General features: G+C 45.3%; 1 protein-coding gene across 10 annotated transcripts in view; it reads right to left on the bottom strand.

Annotated features, from left to right (window-relative positions):
- Positions 1-23755, bottom strand: part of FRMD4A (FERM domain containing 4A) — a 474860-nt gene that overhangs the window by 123862 nt on the left and 327243 nt on the right. For 9 of the 10 annotated variants that reach the window (XR_014242614.1, XR_014242615.1, XM_082385295.1 and 6 more), the window contains 2 exons: positions 11787-11879; positions 639-723 (listed from right to left, as the gene is read on the bottom strand). Coding sequence is in view for 7 of the 10 variants with exons in the window: in XM_082385295.1 (XP_082241421.1) it covers positions 639-723; positions 11787-11879 (178 nt within the window). In the remaining 3 variants the exon portion in view is untranslated. Of the gene's footprint in view, positions 1-638; positions 724-10494; positions 10516-11786; positions 11880-23755 lie in introns of those variants that run through there. The other variant, XM_082385289.1, reaches the window with a different exon arrangement.

Consider the following 23755-nt stretch of genomic DNA (forward strand, 5'->3'; position numbering starts at 1 on the left):
GGGATTATCGAATGCAAACTAGTATCCATAGGATGGATAAACAACAAGGTCCTACCGTACAGCACAAGGCACTATATTCAGCATCCTGGGATACACCATCATGGAAAAGAATATGAAAAAGAATGTATATACATGTATAACTGAATCACTTTGCTGTACAGCAAAAATTAACACATTGTAAATCAACTATACGTCAATAAAAAAAATTAAAAATTGTCTCACCCAAAGTGCCAATAGCATCCTTTTGAGAGATACTTCCAGAACATCCAAAAACGATCAAATATATATGCATTTGGTCATAAGAGGTTCATTTATAATTGTGAGACCTAGTGCATTTGTCACATTGGTCTGGGTTTCCCTCTCTTGGCCACAGGTGCCAAGTTCAGGAGACCCCTAAAATCAAGCTAAGGAACACCTCCAGGGAGCTACAACACAGTGATGGGATTGGAAGTAGTCACGTTATGAACACCCAATAGCTTTAGCTCCACGGAGTTCTCATTTATTTATAGTCAATAATTTATAAATTACTTCTACTAATCAATAAAATCGCATTAGAGGCAGCAAGTTGGGATTCCCAGCTTCAAAGGAGACTTTCAGATTTCAACGGAAAACTCTGAACAGGAAGAAGAAGTTCTTACCTTGTAGATACAGGACTTGGCGTTCAAGAAGAAGAGCTCTATGGTGGCATTGTCCTTTAGGTATGAGATGCTCTCTATATAGAACCTGGAAGAGAAAAACTGCCAGTGAACTACAGAAGCATCAACCAATCAGGCAGAAAATCAAGTGTTCTCCGAGTTACACGATTTGACCTGAGGATAAGGACTCCCAATCCAACAGGAACAAAAGAAAAAGGCATCATCTATTGCTTCCACCATTCCTTTTTGGGAGAAAACAGTGCTTTTCAAGTTCGTTTACCGTGGGTTAGGACCATCATGACTGACAGTCCTTCTCATAGCAAAGAGCCGGCCTGCCATCAACCTCTAAGAGTAAACTTGAACTTGACCATTTACTTCCTTTTTCATTACCTGCTTTCCAATTTTTTTATAATGTCATTTGTTTCCACTGCATTACTTTTTGTCCTAATCACTGTTGAGCTGGAGTTTTAAAAGATAATTTCTTCTGCTTAATCGAAAAAAGGGCCCTATTTCTCCTTGAGATGGTTACAACAGATCTTCGTGAAGATGGCAAGATGGGCTTTGACGTCTGCACATCCAGAGAGCTGTGGCTGGTGTTCTTAAAGCCGTGATATTCATGCACATGAAGCCAAATGAGAATTGGATTTTTTACCCAGATGAAACTTATGGATTATTTTCAAGACAACACATGCTGAAATTATTTAAGTTTACATTCAGTGATCCTTTACACATCGACTGTGGAGTTTATTCAATTCCTTAATTAGGTACGGCACCTGTACTTGTCTAAGGATCAGCTGCACTGAGGGAGCTGTGATGAGAGGGGAGAAGGAAATGATTGGCACGCAGAGCCTTGGAGGGGAAGAGATTCTGAGTGGGGTGGCAACCCCTGGAGGGCACTGGGTACCTGCCTCATGGGAACTGGGGGCCCCAAGAGAGGGCAGGAGGTGAAATGAGAAGAAACAAGTGCTATGATCGTCCAGAACAGCGTTACGATGTGATGGAAAGAATCCTGGGGAGGAAGCCGAGAGCCCAGTGATCTGGGCCCAGCGCTGTGTGACTCAGGGCAAGTCCCATAACCTTGCTGGCTTCTGCTTGACAGTCTGTAAAAGACAGCAGGACGTGGTCAGCAGTTCCCCACCTAAGAAGTCTGCTGCTTTCAAATACTGGAACCTAACTCAGATGAAAAAAACAACAACGACAGCAAAACCAACACACCAACACTGGGAGGCAAACAAAATGTGTGTGTAGGCTTGGGCAAGCCTGTGGCCCCCCAGTTTGCAGCCTCTTGTCTACAGACTAAGTAAACAACCTCTTTGCCCATTTTACAGATGTGTGCAGAGGCTGTCGTGATGAATACAACACAGGTTCATTTAAATTTGTAATTGAATCCAGAGTAACTTCAGAGATTAGTAGATATTTTCAATCTACAGATATTAGTCTGACAATTACCATCATGGAGGGTCTACAAAATTTTTGGAAATTACAATATAGTCTTTATTCATGCAAAGGCTGGGAATGAGTTGGCTGGTTGATCTCTACCATCACCCCCTTCCTTACCAAAAAAAAAAAAAAAAAAAAAAAAAAAGCACCTGCCCCCGGCTTTTGGAGCAAGTATTCTAGGTCATGGAGGTCTCCATAAAGGGTCTGAGGTGATCTCAGAGGGACTGTAAAGCTGTACTACTTTCACTCCCCTAATAATGGAGACATGAAATATAGTAGCAAATTCTACATCTCAAAGCAAAACACAGTTTTCCCTTGGTATCCACAGGGGATTGGTTCCAGGACCCACCCCTCCCCCAGGATATCAAAATCCTCAGATGCTCAAGTCCCTGATATAAAATGGTGAAGTAGGGCTTCCCTGGTGGCGCAGTGGTTAAGAATCCACCTGCCAATGCAGGGGACACGGGTTCAAGCCCTGGTCCAGGAAGATCCCACATGCCGCAGAGCAACTAAGCCTGTGCACCACAACTACTGAGCCTGCGCTCTAGAGCCCGCACGCCTAGAGCCCATGCTCTGCAATAAGAGAAGCCACCGCAATGAGAAGCCCGTGCACCGCAACGAAGAGTAGCCCCCCTCACTGCAACTAGAGAAAGCCCGCGCGAAGCAACGAAGACCCAACGCAGCCAAAAATAAATAAATTAAAACAAACAAAGTTTAAAAAAGTAAATAAAATGGTGCAATACAGTCAGTACATATCCGCGGGTTTCACATCTGATCTGTGGATATGGAGAACCGACTGTAAGTTAAATTTGATGTAATTAAAAAGTCTACATCCGTTGTAAAGTTTTTGGCAAGGGGTAGTCAGAATAGCAAAATCAGAAGGAGGGAAGGAAGGCAGACAGATGGAAGGGAAGGGAAAGGAAGCAGAGGAGGGGAGGGGGAAAGGGTGACAAGAGGCTCAGGATGGGGCTCTGGGTGGGTCAGAGCAAAGCCAGCTCAGCTGGGCGACCTGCAGGCGTGGCCTATTACACATCAATCTTGCTTCTGTGCCTGTGTCCGAGCTATTCCTCTCACTTCCAGAACCATCCTCCTGCACACCCCAGCTCACTCCTGCTCCATTCAGCCTCACTCAGGGTCACCACAAGTTTTCGCTGACTCTGCGGACGGTCCCCACAGAAGACCTCCTCTCCTGGGCTCCGGTGACTCCCTCTGCTTATTGTGTGGCCCCGTGGCCCCGTGGTCCCGTGATTTTCTGTTCCCTGAGATGCCTTCTTAGCAGGCTGCTACCTCCTTGAGGCCTGGGACCAAATCTCATTCATTTGTGCATCCCCAGCACTAATCCAGAGCCTGGCACCAACATTTAAGGTTCTATGAATGAAAGACGCTTTCAACTGTTCTCCCCTCCACACACCGTTGGTAGGAGTTCTTACTGGACAGTGAAATGGGCGATGAAGACAATGCAGGAGGGAGAAAAAATAATAAATGATTTCCCAGACCATTTGTGATTGGGGGTCTTATACTCCACACCCAGCCCCGGTCCCTCTGCCCCTTCCTTCACCGTGAACATGGAAAGCTGCTCACGCAGGGCTGCTGATGACTTTCAATCCTAGAGCCAGAAGAACAGCAGAGGCTGCTAGAGTTTGCCAGTCAGTGACCTTAGCTCTGGAATAATAATTCTGAGTCTAAAGCTGTTGGGTCTGAAATAACTTAATTTTTTCAAAGCCATGCCTTACATCTTGATCCCATTTGCTTCAATTCTTGAGAATTAAGGAGCGAAGACATTCTGCCCCCCTGCCCCCCATTTTCTCCTCAACAGCATATTAAGAAAAAAAAGTAATACTTCCCTTTCCAACTCTCTAATAATGGAAAACTGAAGCGAGATGGCAAATTCTATGCCTTTTGAGACAGTATTTGTTCCCTGGCTGCACAAGAGACAGGAAGGTGGAGGAAATAACAAGCATATTCTGAGATGGACGGGAAAAAAAATCACCTCCTTTTGAAAGAAACTGGAAAGCAGTTTCCTGTTAACCTTTATCACCAAGAAACAGCCTGGGAAATCCTGTGAGTTCCAGGCCTGTCATATTATTGTTCTGTAACCCTGGATATTTAATTCATCCCGAACTTTCCATCTGCGCTAGGGAGCAAGTGAGTAAAAAGTGCCCAGAGAAAAACAGACCTCAGACGTCTCAATCCCACACCGAGGCCCAGCGCACACTACCGGAGAAGACACTTCTAGGGAAATGGGGAGGGTTGACGGTGTGTGTTCAAAGTCTTGATGCCAGTTCTGTTTCTTTGGATTTTCCTGAGAGCCTGGTCAAAGGTCCTCCCTTTGGGCAGTAGGTGGCGATGTTGCATTTGCTTACCTACCAGCGCAGCGGGCTTCCTCAAAGACCCGGTTCACAAAGAAAATTCCAGGTCTCTAGGTAAACCTAAAGAAATGAATGATGTCTCGTAGGTTCAGAGGGTCTGTGTGGACAATTCCAAGTCCGATTCTGTATTAACTATGTGTTTTGGATGCTTTGACGTCTGGGGCCTTGCTGACCCTGGAGGGATGGCCCCTCCCAGGCTTAGCCAATTCCTAAAGATGGTAAAGGATTCACCTGTGAGCACACCTTTTGCAGGCAGACCAGCCAATCCAGCGCCCACATACACTTCCTCGCCTCCCCTATGGGGATTTCACATTCCAGGCCGCTATCCACCTGCCTTAATCATCCCAGGGCCAGCAGCTGGATAACTTGGGACAGTTGTAACATGCCCCAAAGCCTGCTGAAATTATTCAAGCTAGCCAATCCTAAGCATGCTTACCCTGCCTCACCCATTCTTTCCTGCAGAAACCACAATAAAGGCTGGTGCCCACAGGTCCCTCACTCCCTCTGCCTACTGGCCGAGCCTGGTGCTTCCCCATGTGGCCCTGCCTGGCATGGGGTACCCCCTCCTCTTGGGAACCGAGTAGCTATCTCTCTTTTCAATGGCAGTCATCTCCTGATCTGCTGGCCCCAAGTACCTGAATACTAATAAAACCTACAATTTAAAACAGGCTCTTCAGCATATTTAGTAGGACTGAATCTTTTTTTTTTTTTTTTTTTTTGGCCATGCCACACAGCTTGTGGGATCTTAGTTCCCTGAATGGGGATTGAACCCGGGCCCTGAGCAGTGAAAGCGTGAAACCCTAACCACTGGACTGCCAGGGAATTCCCAGTAGGACTGAATCTTAGGGCTTCTTCTTTTTTTTTTTTTTTTTTTTTTTAATATTTATTTATTTGGCTATGCTGGGTCTTAGTTGTGGCATGCAGGATCTTTAGTTGAGGCATGTGGGATCTTTAGTTGTGGCATGTGGGATCTTTAGTTGTGGCATGCAGGTTCTTTTAGTTGCAGCATGTGGGCTCTTAGTTGTGGCATGTGGGATCTAGTTCCCTGACCAGGGATCGAACCTGGGTCCCCTGCATTGGGAGCACGGAATCTTAACCACTGGACCACCAGGGAAGTCCCTTAGGGCTTCTTTTTGAGTCAAAGGAAACGGTGCTCTAGGCCAAGGGCAAAGCTGGCTCAGTACCATGACTGATGCCACACCCAACCTGACCCAGATGATGCTAATCTGAGGATATATTATCAGAAGGTCTAAGTAGGAATAAATATGTGCTATGCTACTACATGTTTGAGCATATTAAACACTGAAGGCTCTGAAGCCTTGGGGAGTCTGGTCCCCTTTAACGTGTAGAAGTCTCAGGGGGCGGCAGACTGAACACCATCCAGCAAGATGACATCAGCTAGGTTTCCTCCACTGGGCCCCCTCGCTCCTCCTCCTCCCTCTCACATCCACCCCTTGGCACTTGGGAATCACTGACTATTTACAGCAAGTGTTAATTAAATGGCCCAGTGATTTCATTTTGTAATGAACACAAATGTCACATTTGGAAGGCCTGCTTTTGGTAGCAAAAAGGAGCGATCGTAATGAGAAGGATAATTAATACTGCTGTGAGTTTCTGCGGCCAAGTATCTCTGATGTTGAGAATTTCCACAGTGCTGCAAGTCCTAACTGGGACACCCAGTTGAGATCTAGCAAGTTCTGGTTAGCAGGCACCTCGTTTTAGATCCATGCCATCATTGTTACCGTGAGTGACAGGAAACAGCACTTGCTGTCTTAATCAGCCAGGAAAGACACCAACAGTCAGGTCATGAACTCAATTGTAAAATCCCCTCTCCCAGATTAAAGCTTCCTGGCATCTCCTCTCTTTCTTTTTTTTTTTTTCTTTTCTGTAGCTCACTTTTGTTTATTGTTTGTGAAACTCTAAGTTTGAGGAGACATATCTAATCTCTATTTATTTTCCTACAAACACTGTTGATGACCAGAGCTCCAAGGACATGGCTGGAGAATACATAATGAAAGGAACAGCCCAGACATGGAGGAATCGTCCTGAGCATAAACTTGTATCTACAAAAAAAAAAAAAGGACAGAGGGGCTCCCTTGGGTGGGTAGGCATATTTTCCTTCTATTTTTTCTCGACCTATTTCTTAAGCTTGCCTGGTGGACACTACCAGAGGGTCATTGTTCTCAGTTTGGGGAGCTTGCCTCACAGCATTAAACAAGGGTCTTGCCGTTGAGTTCGATCTTGGTCATACACCGATCACTGGGCTGCTTGTAACGGATGTGTGTGAGGGGCAGGAAGTGGGGAGAGATGAGGCTGGACGGGCATGCACAAGCCAGGTCACAAGGGACATGCGGAGGGCGGCCTTAGCATGATCATGGAAAGCCAGGAACACCATGAGTAGGGGATCAGATAAGAATTCTAGAAAGGTGCTCAGTGGCAACACATAGGATAGAATGGAAGGGGCCAAGGCCAGAAGCAGAGATGAACAAGGAGACTTCAGGACCAGGAGAGGCTTATGAAGGCCCTAATTATAGCCAGGGAGGGTGGGCATGGAAAGTAACGGATGGAGCTCTTAAAGACATGAAAACAAGAGGAGTTCATGCATAAGAGGCCAGAGAAGGGAGCAGGTGGGAGACAGCAGATGATGTCAAAGCCGACTTTCAAGTTCCTGGCTTGGGGGGCTGCGTGGGTGGTGGTGTCCATCACAGAGATAAGCAGGTGTCAGGGAAAGAAGAGTGAGTTGGGGGCAGAAAGATGATGACATTATTTGATTCAGACAGGGGAGGGCAGAGAAGCGCCTGTGGAATTTGGTGCCCAGAGACCTCCAGTGACCATGGGGGTGATGGGACCAGAAGCTGGACCCCCAGAGACTGAGGGATCAATGGGACATGGGAAAGGGGGCAGCAAGTCCATCCTTCTGAACCTTTGCTGTGAACAGAAGCGGGAACAGGGGTGGTAGCTGTAGGAGGAGACAAGTCAGGGAGGGAATTTTCTTTTGTGAGGGTGGGAGCACCATGGAGGGGCATGGAGGGGAGGGGTCAGTGGAGAAGCAGCTTAAGATAGAGAAAAAGGGAGGGGAGACTAGAGGGGGCGAGCTCCCTGAGGTGGTGGGAGGAGCTGGAACTGGAGGGCAGGTGGACCCACCAGCCACAGAAGACGGGATAAGGGGGGTGGGTGTGCGTGTGTGTGTGTGTGTGTGTGTGTGTGTGTGTGTGTGTGTGTAAGAGACAGACAGAGACCTTGGAAGCTGGGGATGGTGCTTGTTCACCTGTTCACTTCTCTCTTCCTACCTCTTCAAATGGTACCTACAACATAGCAAGTGCCAATGAATATCCGTGAATCAACAACCGAATCCATCGATAATGGTGAGTACGTAGCATGGAGTTCACAAGTGAGAAAGCTGTTGACACCTCACAGTTGAAATGAAGAGTGGCTTTTGGCTCTTAAGGCCCAGCAGTGACGCAGCTCAGGGTGACAAAAAGGGGCTGGTGGGACTGAGGAGTGTTCTTTGTAGAAGAGGAGAGAGCACAGGGCAGGGCAGAACGCTTCCCCACTGGACGTCCCCCTTGTCAGCAGGTGGCAAGTCTTTCTCAAGTGGGACTAACAGCACACATCTCAGCTTCTGGAAACGCCTGCTTTCCCACTGAGGATGCCCCTTCCTCCACCAAGGTGGTTTCCAATAGGGCCGCCAAGCTTTGGGACTACAGGTTGCTTTGTCCCCCGCAGGGGGCGCTCTGTCACGGTGCTGAGCTGGGTAGCTCCAGAGCAGCGAGGTCAGGCCTGGGAGGGCTGCTCTCCACGACACCTCTTGCCCAGAGGTGGGGGCTTCTGTCCTTTGCAGATGGACGCTGGTGCTGCAGGTGTGGCCAAGTGTGGAGCCGAGGTGGGCCAAGGTCAGCGACCTCAACTCGGGTCCTCTGGCCCTACCGCACAGGCAGCAACGGCAGGCTCTCTGGTTAGCAATCCTGATGTCACTTTTCACTTGTGAGACGGAGGCCGCGTGGTGTAAGGGGTGGGGCCCCACCACTGGGGTCAGATCTGGCTGAACCGATACAATAACTTACCAGCCATGCCTGGGGGCAGAATCTACCTAAACATCTTGGCCCTCCATCTCCTTATCTTGATTAGGAAAAATCACACCTGTTTCAAGGATTGTTGTGAAGATAATTCATCCGTAATAATGGACAGTTCCCTCTTCTCTGACCTTTTTCCTTTTTAGGTCATTATTAAGACCCTGATGCCACTGTGACCATTCCTGGTCATTTGACTGATGAGAATTGCAGGGATCAAGTCCCTGTGAGGCTAAATAACGGGTCCGTGAAGGCAGGTTCTTAGCCCTCCTTCCTGTCATTCTGAAACTGTCCTGAAGCCAGCTTCACACCCTCCAAGGAGGAAATGCTTATTTCCTGGCTTAGAGGATGAAGCAAAATTCTGTGAGTTCCAATTCACGTTATTTAATATATTTGGGTCTTATTTTTCCTAATTGGTTGAATGGAGGCCATAATTCTGCCCTCACTCTCACAGATGTTTTGAATATGCATCGCAGCGGAAGAATATATAAATGCCAAGTAACAAGCTATGCTGGGTGGCAGCCCAAACGTAGATCCTCGGTGACACAGGGTTAAGATGTCCACTCCATGAATTCTTAAATCTTGGCTTAAGGCAGCTGATCTTTTCCATGGTCTCTTTTATCAGGTGGTTCTATTTTGCTTTTATTCTCCTATGTAACTGTACACGTGTTATATAGATGTAACATATAGATGTTTAAAGGAAAGGAGAAAGGCAATGAGGGGCTGGAGAGTCAGCCTGCTTCAGGGATGCACGGGTGATGGACAGCTGGGTTCTTGTTTAGAAAGGTCAGTGTGTACGCACAGGGAAAGAGCCCAGCTGGTCAGAAGCTCTTTTAGAGACTACAGCATATTCCAAGGTCTGGGTCTTTTATGAAGATAATTTGTCATACCACTTGGTTGTAGAAAATAGCCTATAGGCATCCTCAGAAAGGCACCGAGTTATAAATTGGGAATTCTTCCCAGGCTGAAAATCAAGGTAAAAGTGCGGAATTCACCCCTGTGGGAGAACCTGCTTCCTCTCTGGGAGAAGACAAATTATCAGTATTTTGATACCATGCTGTTCAGCCGGCTGCAAAGTAGGGACTCGGGCGAGCGGGGGTTCCGGGAACCAGGATCCTTCGTGGCCAGCGCCAGGGAGACACCCACGCCGGGAGGCGGTCGTAAAAATTTAGGTGACAGAAGATGAGGGCCTGAGTTCACGTAATAAAGAGGAGAAGGCAGGGCAGAGAGAGATTTCCTAAGTAGCAGCAGAGAATTCATGCCCGTAAGAATTTGAGGGAGAGGAAAGGGGGACAGATTTTAAGATTTAAGCCTATATAACTGAATGGATAATGACGTCAGATTTGATGGGACCACAGGTTTGGGGAGGTGGGGGGTGGCTGGGAAAATGATGAATTTGGCTTTGGACCCGTTGAGTTTGATGTACGCAGGTGGCCAAGAGGTCACTGGAAATAGAAACCTGGGGCTCTCCAGAAAGATCCGCTTGCAGGATGCGCTAGAGAAAACTCTGCCTTGTATTTCTGTAAGATGTCCATCCCTAAATGTGAATTTGGAGAGTTTTTCCTAATGAGCATTTGGGGAGGCGCCTGCTTTGGCCAACTAGGAAAACGCATGTCCCTGGGTCTTCAGTCACCCCGTCCCCAGTTCTACTGTTAGGCTGGATCTACCTTGGCAGTTCTCTGTGTATCTGGTTCCATGGAGAGACGTTGGCTTGGAGTGATCTGGACCCATCTGCACGCAGAACCTCGGCCACAAACACTTCAACCCAGCAATCTCACGGTGTTCCAGGCTTTTCTCCAAGGCTTGCTCCCCAAACCCACAAATAACTCAACTCATAACAGACACTTGAAAAAAAACAGCTAATATGCAACCAGCCCAGTGTTTTCTCTTCTTGGCTAATGTTCGCAAAAAGCATCACGAAGGAGGGGGGCCTGATCCATGGCAAGTGTACGCACCCATCTCCCACTGCGGGTTAATGACCTGCTTAAATGCAACCGTGTCTCCCTTGATGCCGCCACCCCTCCCGGCGCTACTGTTCCTCTTGGCTGTATAGGATGACTTTTCCATTTATCTGAGAAAAAGGAGCCGCCATTAAAGAGAAGATGACACTGAAATCATGCCCATCAGGGATGGAAATGGCGAAGATTAGATCTGCTATGTTTGCAGCTGTTAAACAAATGAAAAAGGGATTAAATGCAAGTTTAAATTTACTCAGCCAGCTGAGATAATGACACATACTCCCGCCTGTGAAAGGGACCCATTACCTCTGATTTTTGCCTTTCGCTGTATCAGGACGGCTACGCTTAAAACTGTGTTCTTGGCTGTGCTTTTTAGGAGGAACTGAATTGTGAAGCATTGGTGTCCTGCTGTTGAATTTCTGTTCCCATTTTTAAAAAGTGCTGGGTCTATGCATTGAGTGGAAGGGTTAGACATGTGAACCCAAGTACCTCTGCAGCTGTGTAGACAGAAACAGCCTGATGGCTCCCCAGACTGGGTGCTCAGGGAGCCGCCAGATCTGGGGGCTCAGATCCTGGCTTTGCTATGCGCGATTTGTACTTTGCCCTTGAACCCATGACATGATCCCCCTCTGGCTTCACACAACCTTCTGCAAACCCAAGTGGTCAGCCTGGTTGACTTCATAAGACTATTGCAGATATGAACTCTAAGAATCATACAGTTACCTGCAGTCACGAAATTAAACTTCTTACAGTACGTTAATGAACAGAAAATGACTATTGTTTCTGATATATTATTACACCATAGCCTCCCTTAGTGGGAAATGCGTTAATCTGTGGTTTGCTGCTGGGTTTCAGCTATTCCTATCTGGGATAAAACAGGCAAGTTTCAAGATGCCAAGCAGCACTTGTGACAGAAGGAAAGAATACGCAGACTTTTGCTATGTAGCTTCGAAGGCCGCCAAAAGAAACCACGGATTTGTGTTATTCTCAGAGACTTAGTTTCCTTTGAGATATATGCCCTCCTTCCCCCGCAAAAAAGCAAAAGAAAAAGGGTTTTATTTTCATTCCACACAAGCATCCTATTGTCAGAGCACAAACACGTGTGTCCACGCACACACGCCGACATGCTTTACACACTCACGCCCTGTGTTTACATCTGCTGGGAATGAAGCTATACCACAACCTCTATTCCTGGCAGTGAACCAAGACAAACTTGACTTCCCTTTTCTTGGATCGCTCTACCCTCCCAGACTTTTCTGACAAAAGAGGGGGGAAAAAAAAAAAAGCGAAAGGATGGATACCCAATGTACATACCTGACACAAAAGTATAAAACCACTGGTCCCGACTTTTTGGGGAAGTCGTGTTCCAAGACTCTTCGATCTAGTTGAAGCCAGTTTAAGTGTCCCCTGAGGAAAAGAGAGACCAGTGGGTTAGGGCTTTGGGTTTTGCCGGAGTTTCTTGGGATGAAGGTATATGTGCTGCAAAACATGCCGGACCACAGATAAACGTGGCCCTCTGCCTCACTCTTAAGTGCTCAGTATTTGCAGAACCCAAGGGAATTATCGGGGGAATACTGCGTCAGCGGGAGATACTGCATGACAGTCAAAGTCGGGGGTTTGAGATCCCCAGTCCATTTCCTCAATGACACTAAAATGAAAAGGCAATCATACTCTCTTTCTTGTCCTGAATTCCCTAACCACCACACTCCTGACTGCCTTTTCTCCTGAAGGCCTCCAAACACACTTCAGAAACATGTTAGCAATCTTCACAACATCTTGCTGGAAGCAGATGGGGTGCAAAGTGAATCAGAGACAGTTTCTTTAAAAATGAAGTGTACACCGACCATACCACCCAGCCACTCCACTCCTAGGTATTTACCCAAGAGAAATGAAAGCAGGTGTCCACACAAAGACTTTTACACACAGATGTTCACTTTATTTGTAACAGCTCCAAACGTGAAACAACCCAAATTTTCACCAACGGGGGAATGGACCAATTATGATAGAGTTATAGAATGGAATACTACCCAGTGATAAAGACAATGAGCTATTAATACACACAGCAACAAAGACGAATCTCAAGATAATTATGCTGAGCGAAAGAAGCCCGACAATAGAGAGTACAGACTGTATGATTCCATTTATAGAAACCTTTAGAAAGTACAAACTAATCCGCAGTGACAGCAAGCAGATTGGTGGTTGCCTGGGGGTGGGTGATGGGGGGGAATCACAGGGAGGACGAGGAAACTTTTGGTTGGGATGGAGATGTTCATTATCTTGATGGTGGTGATGGTTTCATGGGTGTAGACGTATGTCAATACTTACGAAATTGTACACTTTATGTAGTTTATTGCATGTCAACTTTACCTCATTAAAGCTATTTTAAAGTGAACCACGGAAATATCTGATGATATATAAATGGGGTCACGTCTGCATTTATTTCTTCCTTCCCTCCCACTCTCCCTGCCTCCTTCCATAAATATTAATTGACCACCTTCTTCAAATAAGGGTCTGGAGATGTAGCAGTAAGTGAAATCAACACAGTCCCTATTCCCCTGATGCTTATATTCTCGTTAGGAGACAGACACTCAGCAACTATTTCCACAATTATGTAATTACTAATATTATTAGGACGATGAGTTACGAGAACCTGTAAGAACCTGATCTAGTCCTGAGGTCTGAGAAGTACTGCTGGACGTCTGATTGAGATTTGAAGAATGACAAGAGGAAAGCAAAGAGGAAGGGGAAACCACTTTCCAAGCGGCGGGGCCAGCATGTGCAAATGCCCTGAGGTGGGAAGAAACCTTTGTGTCATGAGAGTAGAAAGGGATGAGGCTGGAGAGTGGTGACCAAGGCCTTGGAGTCAAGTTGAGGAGGTTGGTCTTTGAAGAGCAAGGCAGGATCACAGAACAAGTAGGAGCAGAGCAATCTACCCTTGTCCTTTTCCTCTCCTCTCCTTCCCCAATCTCGGTCCATCATCCTGGAGGTCTCAGAGTCCTATAACCGCCTTGACTTAGTAAGCTCATGCCGAACAGACACAACTGCACAACATTTCCTCAGGGCCTGATGCTGAGTAACACTGATGTTTATAACGTAGATACCTGTGTGAAAGGCTGGTGCTTATTAAACAAAGCTGTTGCATCATTGTATTAAAATGTTTGCTCCTCTAAGCCTCCAAAAAATGAAAGCTAGAGAACACTCCAGAGGCTGCCACCTCCCTTTTGAGATGTCATTCAAACTGCACCTTTTGCACAAAAAAGCAAATCCTTTCTTCAATTAAGCCTACACCTGTGGCTCTAGGGGTGAGGATGAGAGCTGCTTTGGAAGAGTGTCCGCCTGAGGAACCTGCCTTCTTTCTCCAAGAATTTTCACCTAGACAAAAATTTTTTTCTATTAACTTTATGTTTCATGCTTGGTGACTCTTCTCTGAGTATAGTAAGGGTAAAAAAAGAATGAAAAAAGAAGTTTTCTAAGCAAAACGACTGGACCAACATCTTCCAGAAAGGCGGGATAAATTCTCGTCCAATGGGACATGGGACCTGGAAACAGAAGGCCTGGAGGCCGCTGTTGTCTCTGGTCACACCTGAATGCCGACAATGCCCCTCAGGGATCATGTTGTTTCAAACCTCTGCACCTTAGCTCATGCTGTTCCCTCTGCCTAAAATGCCTTTCCTCTCTTTCACAGCACAGCAAAGTCTGGCCCATCCTTCAAGACCCAGCTCTCCTATGTCTCCTCCAGAAATCCTTCCCCGACACCCCTTCCCTCACACCACACACCAGCCTGGGCTGTGGGTCCTCCTCTGGACTCACACGGCACCCATCCCAGGCACACCTCTGCTGCTGCACTTCCCAAAGTCTACAGAACTTACTCTGTGTACACACTTTTCCTCAACAGACTTTTTATATCTGAAAAACACAGAGAGATCTATCCTATAAGGTGACAGCATGTGCATTTTTGATTAATTGGAAGGTAAGACAAACGACCTCATTATTGGGGAGTAATAAGCCATAGCCCTTGCTTTCCAGCCTCTGAAAATGTCCCAAATCTCCTAGGATTCTCTCTCTGTGCTCAGCCTCTTGCAAACACGCCATATGCACACTCACCCCAGGACTTTGATCATGCGGTTTCTCCTCATTGGAACAGTCTCTCCATCCTCTTTATATGAATGATAGCCATTGTTCAAGGCTGAGTTCAAGTCTTACTTTTAGTGAAGTCTTCCTTGATTGCCTACGTCTGGGGTTTCTTTCAAACATTTCCAGAGCTTCTGGTTTGTGTCATCTGCAAGGCACTTAGCACTGCCTTGTGCAATTAGTTATTTAAAAAACATGACCTGTCTCTCCATCTAAGTTGTAAGTTTTCAACATTAAACAAACAAAAAAAATCATCCCCAGATCTTAGCACAGCAGTTGGCAAATACTACGGACTCGAAAGTACTTGCTCATTGATCGGATAACTACCTCCAAAAGCAGCTGATTTGTGCCCTGATCTTAATTTATAAAAGTGACTGAGTGACAACACAGAGAGGTCAATGCCACTGAAGGGAAAGTTTAATGTTCCTCACAGTTTCCTGGAAATGAGAGGCACCTACACCATGCAGGGCCATGAGGAGAAGCACCAGTGTTGGTCATAAGGCAGAAAGGAATATGGGGAAGACATAGGCCAGAGACTTTTTTAGGGTTTTTGTGGAAAAGGCAGGGGGAACAGCTTAGGATTGGCTAGTCTGAACAATCCTGGTGGACCCTGAGGCATAAGAGCTGTCCCTGGTTCTCTGGTAACTGGCCCCCGGGGTGATTAAGGACAGGGAGAATGTTGGCTTGGGATGTGAGAGTTACATAAAGGAAGTGATTCAGAGTGTGGCCTCAGGGTCACAGGGGGGATGGAAACAACGTTGGCTGTTAGTTTGGCCCTGTAATGAATGAGGCCAAATAAATACAGAATATGCAAAAACTCGGAACAGAAATCCATTCAATGATCATGGAGATTTAAATTTTAATCTTTTGCCTTGCAATAATTCTTGATAAAGAGTCTGGTGAGATAACCTCTTAAGGATCCTCTCAAGAAAGACAGACTAGAATGGTGCTCAGTGGTTTTCCTCTGGTCCCAAACTCAAGGAATAAGGAGGAACCGAGAGATGGAACGTTTTACCTGTGCTCTCAAGATCAGTCAATGGGCCAGGCTTGAGAAATCCTCACCCCACCCCAAGGGCACAGCATTTCTGACCACTCAGACCACTGGGGGTTTGACTTGGCTTCTGGGGGCCATAATTCACTTGGTGGAGAATCTGAAAATGGGGACCTTTTGCTTGAAGAGACACAGACATGCACAGCACTTGGATACCACCCTACTGGGTTTGCTCACTGCCCATCTTCTTCATCCATGTTATCAGAGGACAAATAGGTAGATGGATCCCCCCTCCCTAGGTAATTTCATTCCCTACACTCAACTTTTTAAAAGAACAGCAGTCTAGGGACGAATTCCTTGGTTCCCAGCCATATATTAGTTTAGCACTGATCAAGCCATGAAATGACTAGAAAGTGAGAAAATGGTCAAAAAACAGAAAGAACAAGGAGGCCAGAACTCCCCCTAAAGCGAATAGTTGGCCTTGGAAGAAAAATGAATTTCCTTCCCCCATGTGCCCTACTTGGATTCCTCAACCCCAGTTCTGTGAGGGATGGCATCACACACACACACACACACACACACACACACACACACACACACACACACACACACACACACAGAGGCAGGGTTCCAATATCTGCGGGGAGGTGGGCTTCCTGCACCTGGAGTCCCGGGACCCTCAGGTGGAAGGAAGTCGCTCCTTCCACTTTATGTGCCTGTAAAAAAATCTCTCCACTGAAGGTGCTACAAAGGGAAAGCCTGAGGGACCAGTGACCCACCCCAGGTCCCTCAGGATAACTGCCCAATATTTAGGCAAAAGCTAAGAGATGGATTAAAAACCCCAGTTCTGAGGCCACCACTTTCCAACTTGTTAAAATATTTTCTGCTGATTGCGTTGGGTTCAAAGTCACATTTCCTACACCCAACAGTATCAAGGATTCCTCGCTGTCTGGGATTTTTTTCTTTCATATGTAACACCTCACGTTCCTGACATCGGGTCTCTTCCTCAAACCTCTTTTTTCTTTTTTTTTTTTTCCTTTAAGCTAGGGTGGGATGGGAAGCAAAGAGTAAAAGAAGCATTTTCTCTATACAGTTTAACTAAGAGATCCCCGATAGCTTGGATTTCATTATCTCATTGATTTTTCATTTGAGAATGCACATCAGTGCATTTGCCGATAACAAAGCAAAAAACAAAAAACAAAAAAAAAACAGTCCCAGCAGACCCTCAGGGTATTTTTGTTATTGCTTGACTGATAACTATCTTTAAAGCTGAGCGAGATAACACCCCCCATTTGGTTTATGGTGGCAATAGGTCAAACTGTTAGGTCAGTAATAAATATGCAGTTGCTTCGAGGCAACAGAAATTGGATGCATTTATTTAACAGATTGCTTTTAGCTTCTACATATAATACAAATAGATTTTTGGTCCAAGCATTGGCACCTTCAATAGAGATGGCCTTAAGGAGAGCTTTCTTCGCAGAAAGTCACTGGAGGGTGGAGGTGTGTGATAAGTCTATCTGAACCCATCACTTTTTGGACCCCAGGGTAGAATGAGACTCTGTGCCTTCAGAGGTTTTTATTGTAGACAGCTGATTCGTATGGAATGAGCTTCCAAAGAAAGTCTAAACAAGAGATGAAATTCTTACACATGTCACTGGATGGAGAGAGGGGGTGGGGAGTTCTTCAAAAGGAAGAAGATATTGCTCTTCAGTGTCTTTGAATCAGAAGTACGTGTGCTCAGCAAGGACAGGTCAGGCATACTGATTTAGCTAGAATCCCTCAAATAATGGCTTTCAAGTATTGATATGTGGAGTGTATGAGTGAGAGAGAGAGAGCCTGCAAGAGAGATGCACGCACATAGATAAAGGTAAGGAATGTACTGGCGAGCCCAGATGACTAAATCATGGGCTCTTTTGTCCATCTGAATTTATGCCTTTAATTTTTTATTATACGGAGGAATTGTTTGCTCCACTATGTCCTCTGAAGGCTATCCCAAATTTTCTTTTCTAGTACCTTCTACACTCTATCTTAATATTTACCTCCTAAACTAAAAATACAAGCTCTCCAAGGGGTCAAAGGCCAGTTACTTCTGTATCTCCAGGCTTAACAGTGGATGCTAAATAAACATTTGCTAAGAAGTGAATACACTGGCCTCAGATAAGCCCCACAGATCAATATTGCTGTTGGTGCCATGACTGCCCTCCACGTATAGATGCCGCTCCTGCCTTAACTAAACCATCTCCATATTCGATGAGAATTCACCTCGTCCAGGATCCGAGTGCCCCCGTACCACTCGCTTTGGGAAGGAAAAGGTCAGGAGAAAGCCAGGATCTCTAAGGTCCCCTCTGGTTGCCTCATGCTTTTTTACTTCGCTTAGCTGCACACAGGAAGAGTTCTGCTAAAGCCCCTTTCCAGTTACTGAACAGAAGTTTCTGTTGTTTTCCGCAGCATCTGAGGGTCTACGCAGGCCGCCTCCGAGGGGGTAACGAACGCTGAATGTTGCGTTCCCAGAAGCAGCTGTTACAACCCAGGCACCGAGGTTGTAGCCATTGATTTTCTCCTTAGTCTCATGGTACAGAGCATTTAATGAATGGAACTCCCAAACCTATTTCTAAATAAATGACACGCCCAGGGCTGCATCTTGTGGAGGTTTCTTCTGCAATTGGAAAATTGCTTTTCTACTTTATTTTTTAAATTGTACATTAGCTTATGACTGGGAAATGCTCATCAACTAGACCCTTTTCAGATGTCTCAGTCAATGCCAGTCCTGGGATGCAGGACCCAAGAACACTGTAGGACAGAGGATTCTCCCCATTGTCCTGGCATTGGGTCTACGGATGTATTTCCAGTGTGTTGGGGGCATTTTGGACCTTAATTATCCAGATAAATCACACTCCCTAAACAGTACCTATCCACGACTCAATTAATTAAGACATAGTATGTTGCTAAAAAAAAAAAAAAGCCTTACTTGGTTCTTAAACTTAGATTCTGTCTTCAGAGTATCTGTGAACCCTCTAAAACTTAAGCACTAATTATTTTGTTTGTGAACATTTGTGGAGGTGAGGGAATGTAACTGAAATTTCACAGGGGTCTGTGATTAAATAAGAGGTTAAGAACGGCTCATTTTCTTAATTGGTAGGTGAAAATACATTCTAACTGTATGTTGCTTTGAAAATGTGCAATAATGGCTAACTGAGTTTCTTAACCTTTTCCCTCAACTTCCTAAGTACTTCTTAAAGTATTTTTACATGGATACTCATTTACAGCATTTGACAACCAATCCTTAACATTTACAAGAAGAGATTCAAATTTAAATATTTTACATAATCATGACCTCAGCTTGGGGTGTGTTTGACAACTTCTGCTGAATAGTCTAAAAGTTGTTTAGTTATTGCTTTTGATGATGGGATTCTCTGTCAACAATTATTTTTTAATTTTAAAAATTAAAAACTTGGGTGTTACAGGTGTTTGCATATGTCAATATTATATAAGAACCTAAATGGGAAAAGAATTTGAAAAAGAATAGATATATCTATACGTGTAAATGAATCACCTTGCTGTACACCTGAAACTAACACAACATTGTAAGTCAACTATAGTCCAATATAAAATTTAAAAAATATTAAAAACTTGGGTGTTACAGGTGTTTGTCTATGTCTAAACTCCTTGAATTGCACACTTTAAATATGTATAGCTTAGTATGTCAATTACACCTCAATATAGTTTTTTGTAAAGACACCAAAACAGAGGAAATAAAAATTATGACTGAGACTAGATCATATAACCAAGAATAGGGCTTTATGGATTTAAATTGTACAATCAATCAGAACCATAAGTTCTAAAAAAAAAATCAACTTGGTTGTTGAAACAGCAGTGGAAATATTTTGAAAATAACATGTAAAAATAACTTTCCTTAAATGATGGACACCAATGTTTGATAAATGAAAATCTTGATTACTCTATTTGCACTCAAGGAAACATTAAATCTGAACTTCTGAGTTGGTTTGCAAACAGGTTTCCAGCGTCTGGAGTTGGGGAGAGTTTATAACTTTGCAGGTTCCCGGTGTGTGTCCTGATGGGTCCCACACATTCAAAGTTTGAGTGAACTCAGCTTCTCTTCCTGCATCTGGAGGGAGGGAGCAGAGGTAATTTACACCAACATTACCCTTTCTCTAGAACAGGGGTTTTCAAACTTGGCTGCATCTGAGAATCATTTGGGGAGCTTTCAAAAATCTTGATGCTCAGGCCACACTCAGACCAATTAAATCAGAATTTCTGAGGGTAGGGCCCAGGCACCGGCATTTTATAAGGTGTCCTAGGTGACTTCAATGTGGAGTCAAGGTCGAGGATCATGTCTGTAGCAAAATATTAATAATTATTTTAAGATCAAATTTATACTAGGCTCTTACTTGGCCTCAGAATGTTTTAAAGACCACCAAAATGTCATTGTGTGCATGTATCACCACAATTCAGATATTCACAGATAATCATCTACAGACACACCTCAGAGATATTGGGGGTTTGCTTCCAGACCACCGAAATAAAGTGAATGTCGCCATAAAGTGACTCACGCTAATTTTTTGGTCTCCTAGTGCACACAAAAGTTATGTTTACACTACACTGTAGTCTATTAAGTGTGCAATAGCATTATGTCTAAAAAAACAAGGTACATACCTTAATTAAATATACTTTATGGCTAGAAAGCGCTAACTATCATCTGAGCCTTCCGTAAGTTGTAATCTTTTTGCAAAAGTGACACCAAAGATCACTGATCACAGAAAACCATAACAAATACAGTAATAATGAAAAAGTTTGAAGTATTGTGAGAATTACCAAAACGTGATACAGAGACACGAAATGAGCAAATGATGTTAGAAAAATGGCACCGACAGACTTGCTCGATGCAGGTTTGCCACACGCCTTCAATTTGTAAAAAACACAGTATCTGTGAAGTACAATAAAGGAAAGCATAATAAAATGAGGTATGCCTGTATATATCTTTTTATTTGTGCAGAATTATTAAAAATAAAAGGGGCTAAATGAACTTGAATCCAGGAATAGAAAAAGACATTCATGGGAAACTGATGAAATTTGAATAAAGTCTGTAGTTCAGTTATTAATATAGTACCAATGTTAATTTCTTAGTTTTGATAATTATCACATGGTGTGTAGGATATTAACATCAGGGGAAACTGGGTGAGGGGTATAGGAGAACTCTCTGTACTATCTTTGTTGTGTAAATCTAATTATTTCAAAATTAAAAGTTTTAAAAATTGAATTAAGAAGAAGAAGGCGGAGCTAGTATTAATCCCACACAATTGTTGATTAACTAACAATAGGAAACATCTCTGGGCACTGAGTCTTGCATTGTGGCCTTGGACACACTATTAATGAATACAACTTAGGGGTGAGGACACCCCTACTTAGAGAATCTTGCAATTTTGTCTATATTCTGCTCTATATTTCTTTTCTCCAGGCCTGTCCAGAGCCTACAAAATGTCATCAACAGCAGTTCATATTGAAAGACTCACTGACCTATGACACATATGGCCTACGCGCAGTATTTTATAGTTTATAGCACTTTCTAAGTTAGTCTTGTTTTGATTTGCATTAGGAAAAAAGGCAAATGCATGGAGTACACCATGGGTCACAATAAAGGATGAAAGTTCCATGCATTTTATTATAAAATATGCAGCGTAGCACCTGCAGAAATCACGCGCGCGCACACACACACACACACACACACGCAACACAATACACATGCACAATTTGAAAACACAGTTATTAAATGATCTTGTGTTAGTGTCTAGTGGTGCCCAGTGTCAGGGCTGGGGGGCGGGGCCGCAGGGCAAGTCTAGTGGTTACCGCCCTGTGATCACCACCCTAGACCAAGCCTCCCCCACCCCAGGCACTGTTCTGTGGTGACAGCTTTCATTCATTCCTTTCCCAGCAGGAAAAGGAGAAAAGGTCCGATGACCAAAGAGGCCACCAGCCAATGCCTTTGGCCCCAGGTGTTGTCAGCCCATGACTGACTACGTCCTGAGTCACAGCCATCCCGTCTCCTCTTTGTTCTGTCTCCTCATCCTAGTCCCTTGGAGGCCCGGTTCCTGATTTCCTCGGGGTCCCTGACACTCACCATTTCCCGGTGAGTCAGGCCCATCTGCCACCTCTTTTCCAGGAACCGTATGCCAGCTGCAAAGCCCTGTCCGCTGATCTCGGCTGGCCGCCTGCCACTCCTACAGTCCCCAGAGGAACGCCCCCGCCCAGGCTCAGGGTGAAGAGGTTGGTGGTGGCCACTCTTCCCCTGGACGGTGCCAGTAGATGGCTCATATCCTCCCCATCACCGCCCCGCAGAGGGCCCTCCAGCTGCCAGTTCCACCAGGCCAGAGGGAGGGACCCTCCCCTCCAGCCTGGACTCTCTCTCTCTGCCCTCCACCCCCGACACGCACAAGCCTTCCCTGCCGGCCCAGGGAACCAGAAGCGCCAAGAAAGACCCGGAGCACACAGGCTCCATTTGATGGGACAGGCGGACGGTGCTGTGTGGTTTTCCTGCTTGTGTCTCTCCCGGGAGAAGAGCCACTTTCTCCCTGACGTTCACGTCCTTCTGGCTGGTGCCATCAGGGCTGTGGTCTAAAACCTTCAGCAAGCGGACTTCTTGCTCCTTGGCCCAGGACAACAAGCTCATTCTCTGACTCTTGTTTACTCAAAAGTGAAGTCTAATTGGGACTCCTCTCGAGTTCACTGGCTCTCTTAGAAGAGGAAACGTACTTGGGAAATGTGAACAATGTGATGCATTGAAACTGTGGTTTCTTTCTAATTAGTGAAAAAACGTCTGAGTGGCGATCGAGGGGGTTTACAGTGATTCTCAGGAGAAAGGGTAGAAAACATCTGCGTTTGCGGAAGTAGTTATTCTCGACGCGTGTTTGTCTTAAAGCACGTTTTCAAATTTCTCTGCCGGCTCCTTCCCATCCCAGCCCTCCGGTTCACAGACCCAGTTACTGGATCCCACCCGCAGGCACAGAGAACCTTCTAGACCAGAAGCAACCACTCCGGCCTTCCTTCTGGCTCCGTTCCCTGAGGCTCCAGGGCCAGGGCGTAACCTGTTCCTTCCAGCTTTCTTTTTTTTTTTTTAATTTAATTTGTTTTTGGCTGCACCACATGGCATGTGGGATCTTAGTTCCCTGACCAGGGATCGAACCAGCGCCCCCTGCAGTGGAAGCGCGGAGTCTTAACCGCTGGACCCTGGCTTTCTTGAGGCAGGTGTGACTCTGCTCCTAACGCTGCTCCCCGATCACATCGCCACCTGAAAGGTTGCTAACTTAGAGGGTGATCACCTGTCCAGTTTGCCCACGACAGTACCGATTTACACCCCCTTTTACTCACAGGGTCCCGATTTAGATCATAAATGCTACGGCCACCCCGTCCACGTGCAGCTCCCGGAGGGTCCTCATGCAGATACACCTGGTCATCTCTCCTACTGACCAACGGGGATGCCCCCTGCCCTTGCTCTGAGCCCATCCTGCCTTGATGGTTCCATCTGATTGATGGGGCATAGCCTCCCTGAGCTGCCTTGTCCAGCCGCTAACCGAAGCCTGATCTGTTAGTATTGTAGGAAGTCACCTCTGTAACTCTGAGGATTTGGAGGAGTGTATGTGCATGCGTGTGTTATGTGTACACACAGAGGAAAGAAAACTGTGAAACACTTGCTTAGAACAGATTATTTTTATCCAGGAATCTGTGCAGGTGTTCACTGCAGTCTTTTGCGAACAGTTTATTAAGAAGGAAATTGAAATTTTAGTAAAGATATTCCTTCCTTGTGTTGCAAAACACCGCTGTATAGAGCCAAACGGTAAGATCACTGAACGCAAATGTACTTTTCAACAGATGAACAATCTGAATTTTCGAATTTTATATTCTATTTCAGCGTTGACAGTGAAACTGCACATATACTTTTCATATTGAATTTATCATTGCATTGACTTCCTGTTATTGTTATTCCAACACTGGAGAGAAATGTTTCATTTCCAGAAGTTTTCATTTAACTCTAATAGAAAACAAACCCAGACAAATCCACTTTTTTAAAAATCAACATTTCGGTTCTGAACACGTACCGGCTTGATTATAAGAACTGGTTTACCTCATAATTTCATAATATGAGCAT

Source organism: Balaenoptera borealis (genome assembly GCF_965194805.1).
Source record: "Balaenoptera borealis genome assembly, chromosome: 3".
NCBI classification, from domain to species: Eukaryota; Metazoa; Chordata; class Mammalia; order Artiodactyla; family Balaenopteridae; genus Balaenoptera; species Balaenoptera borealis.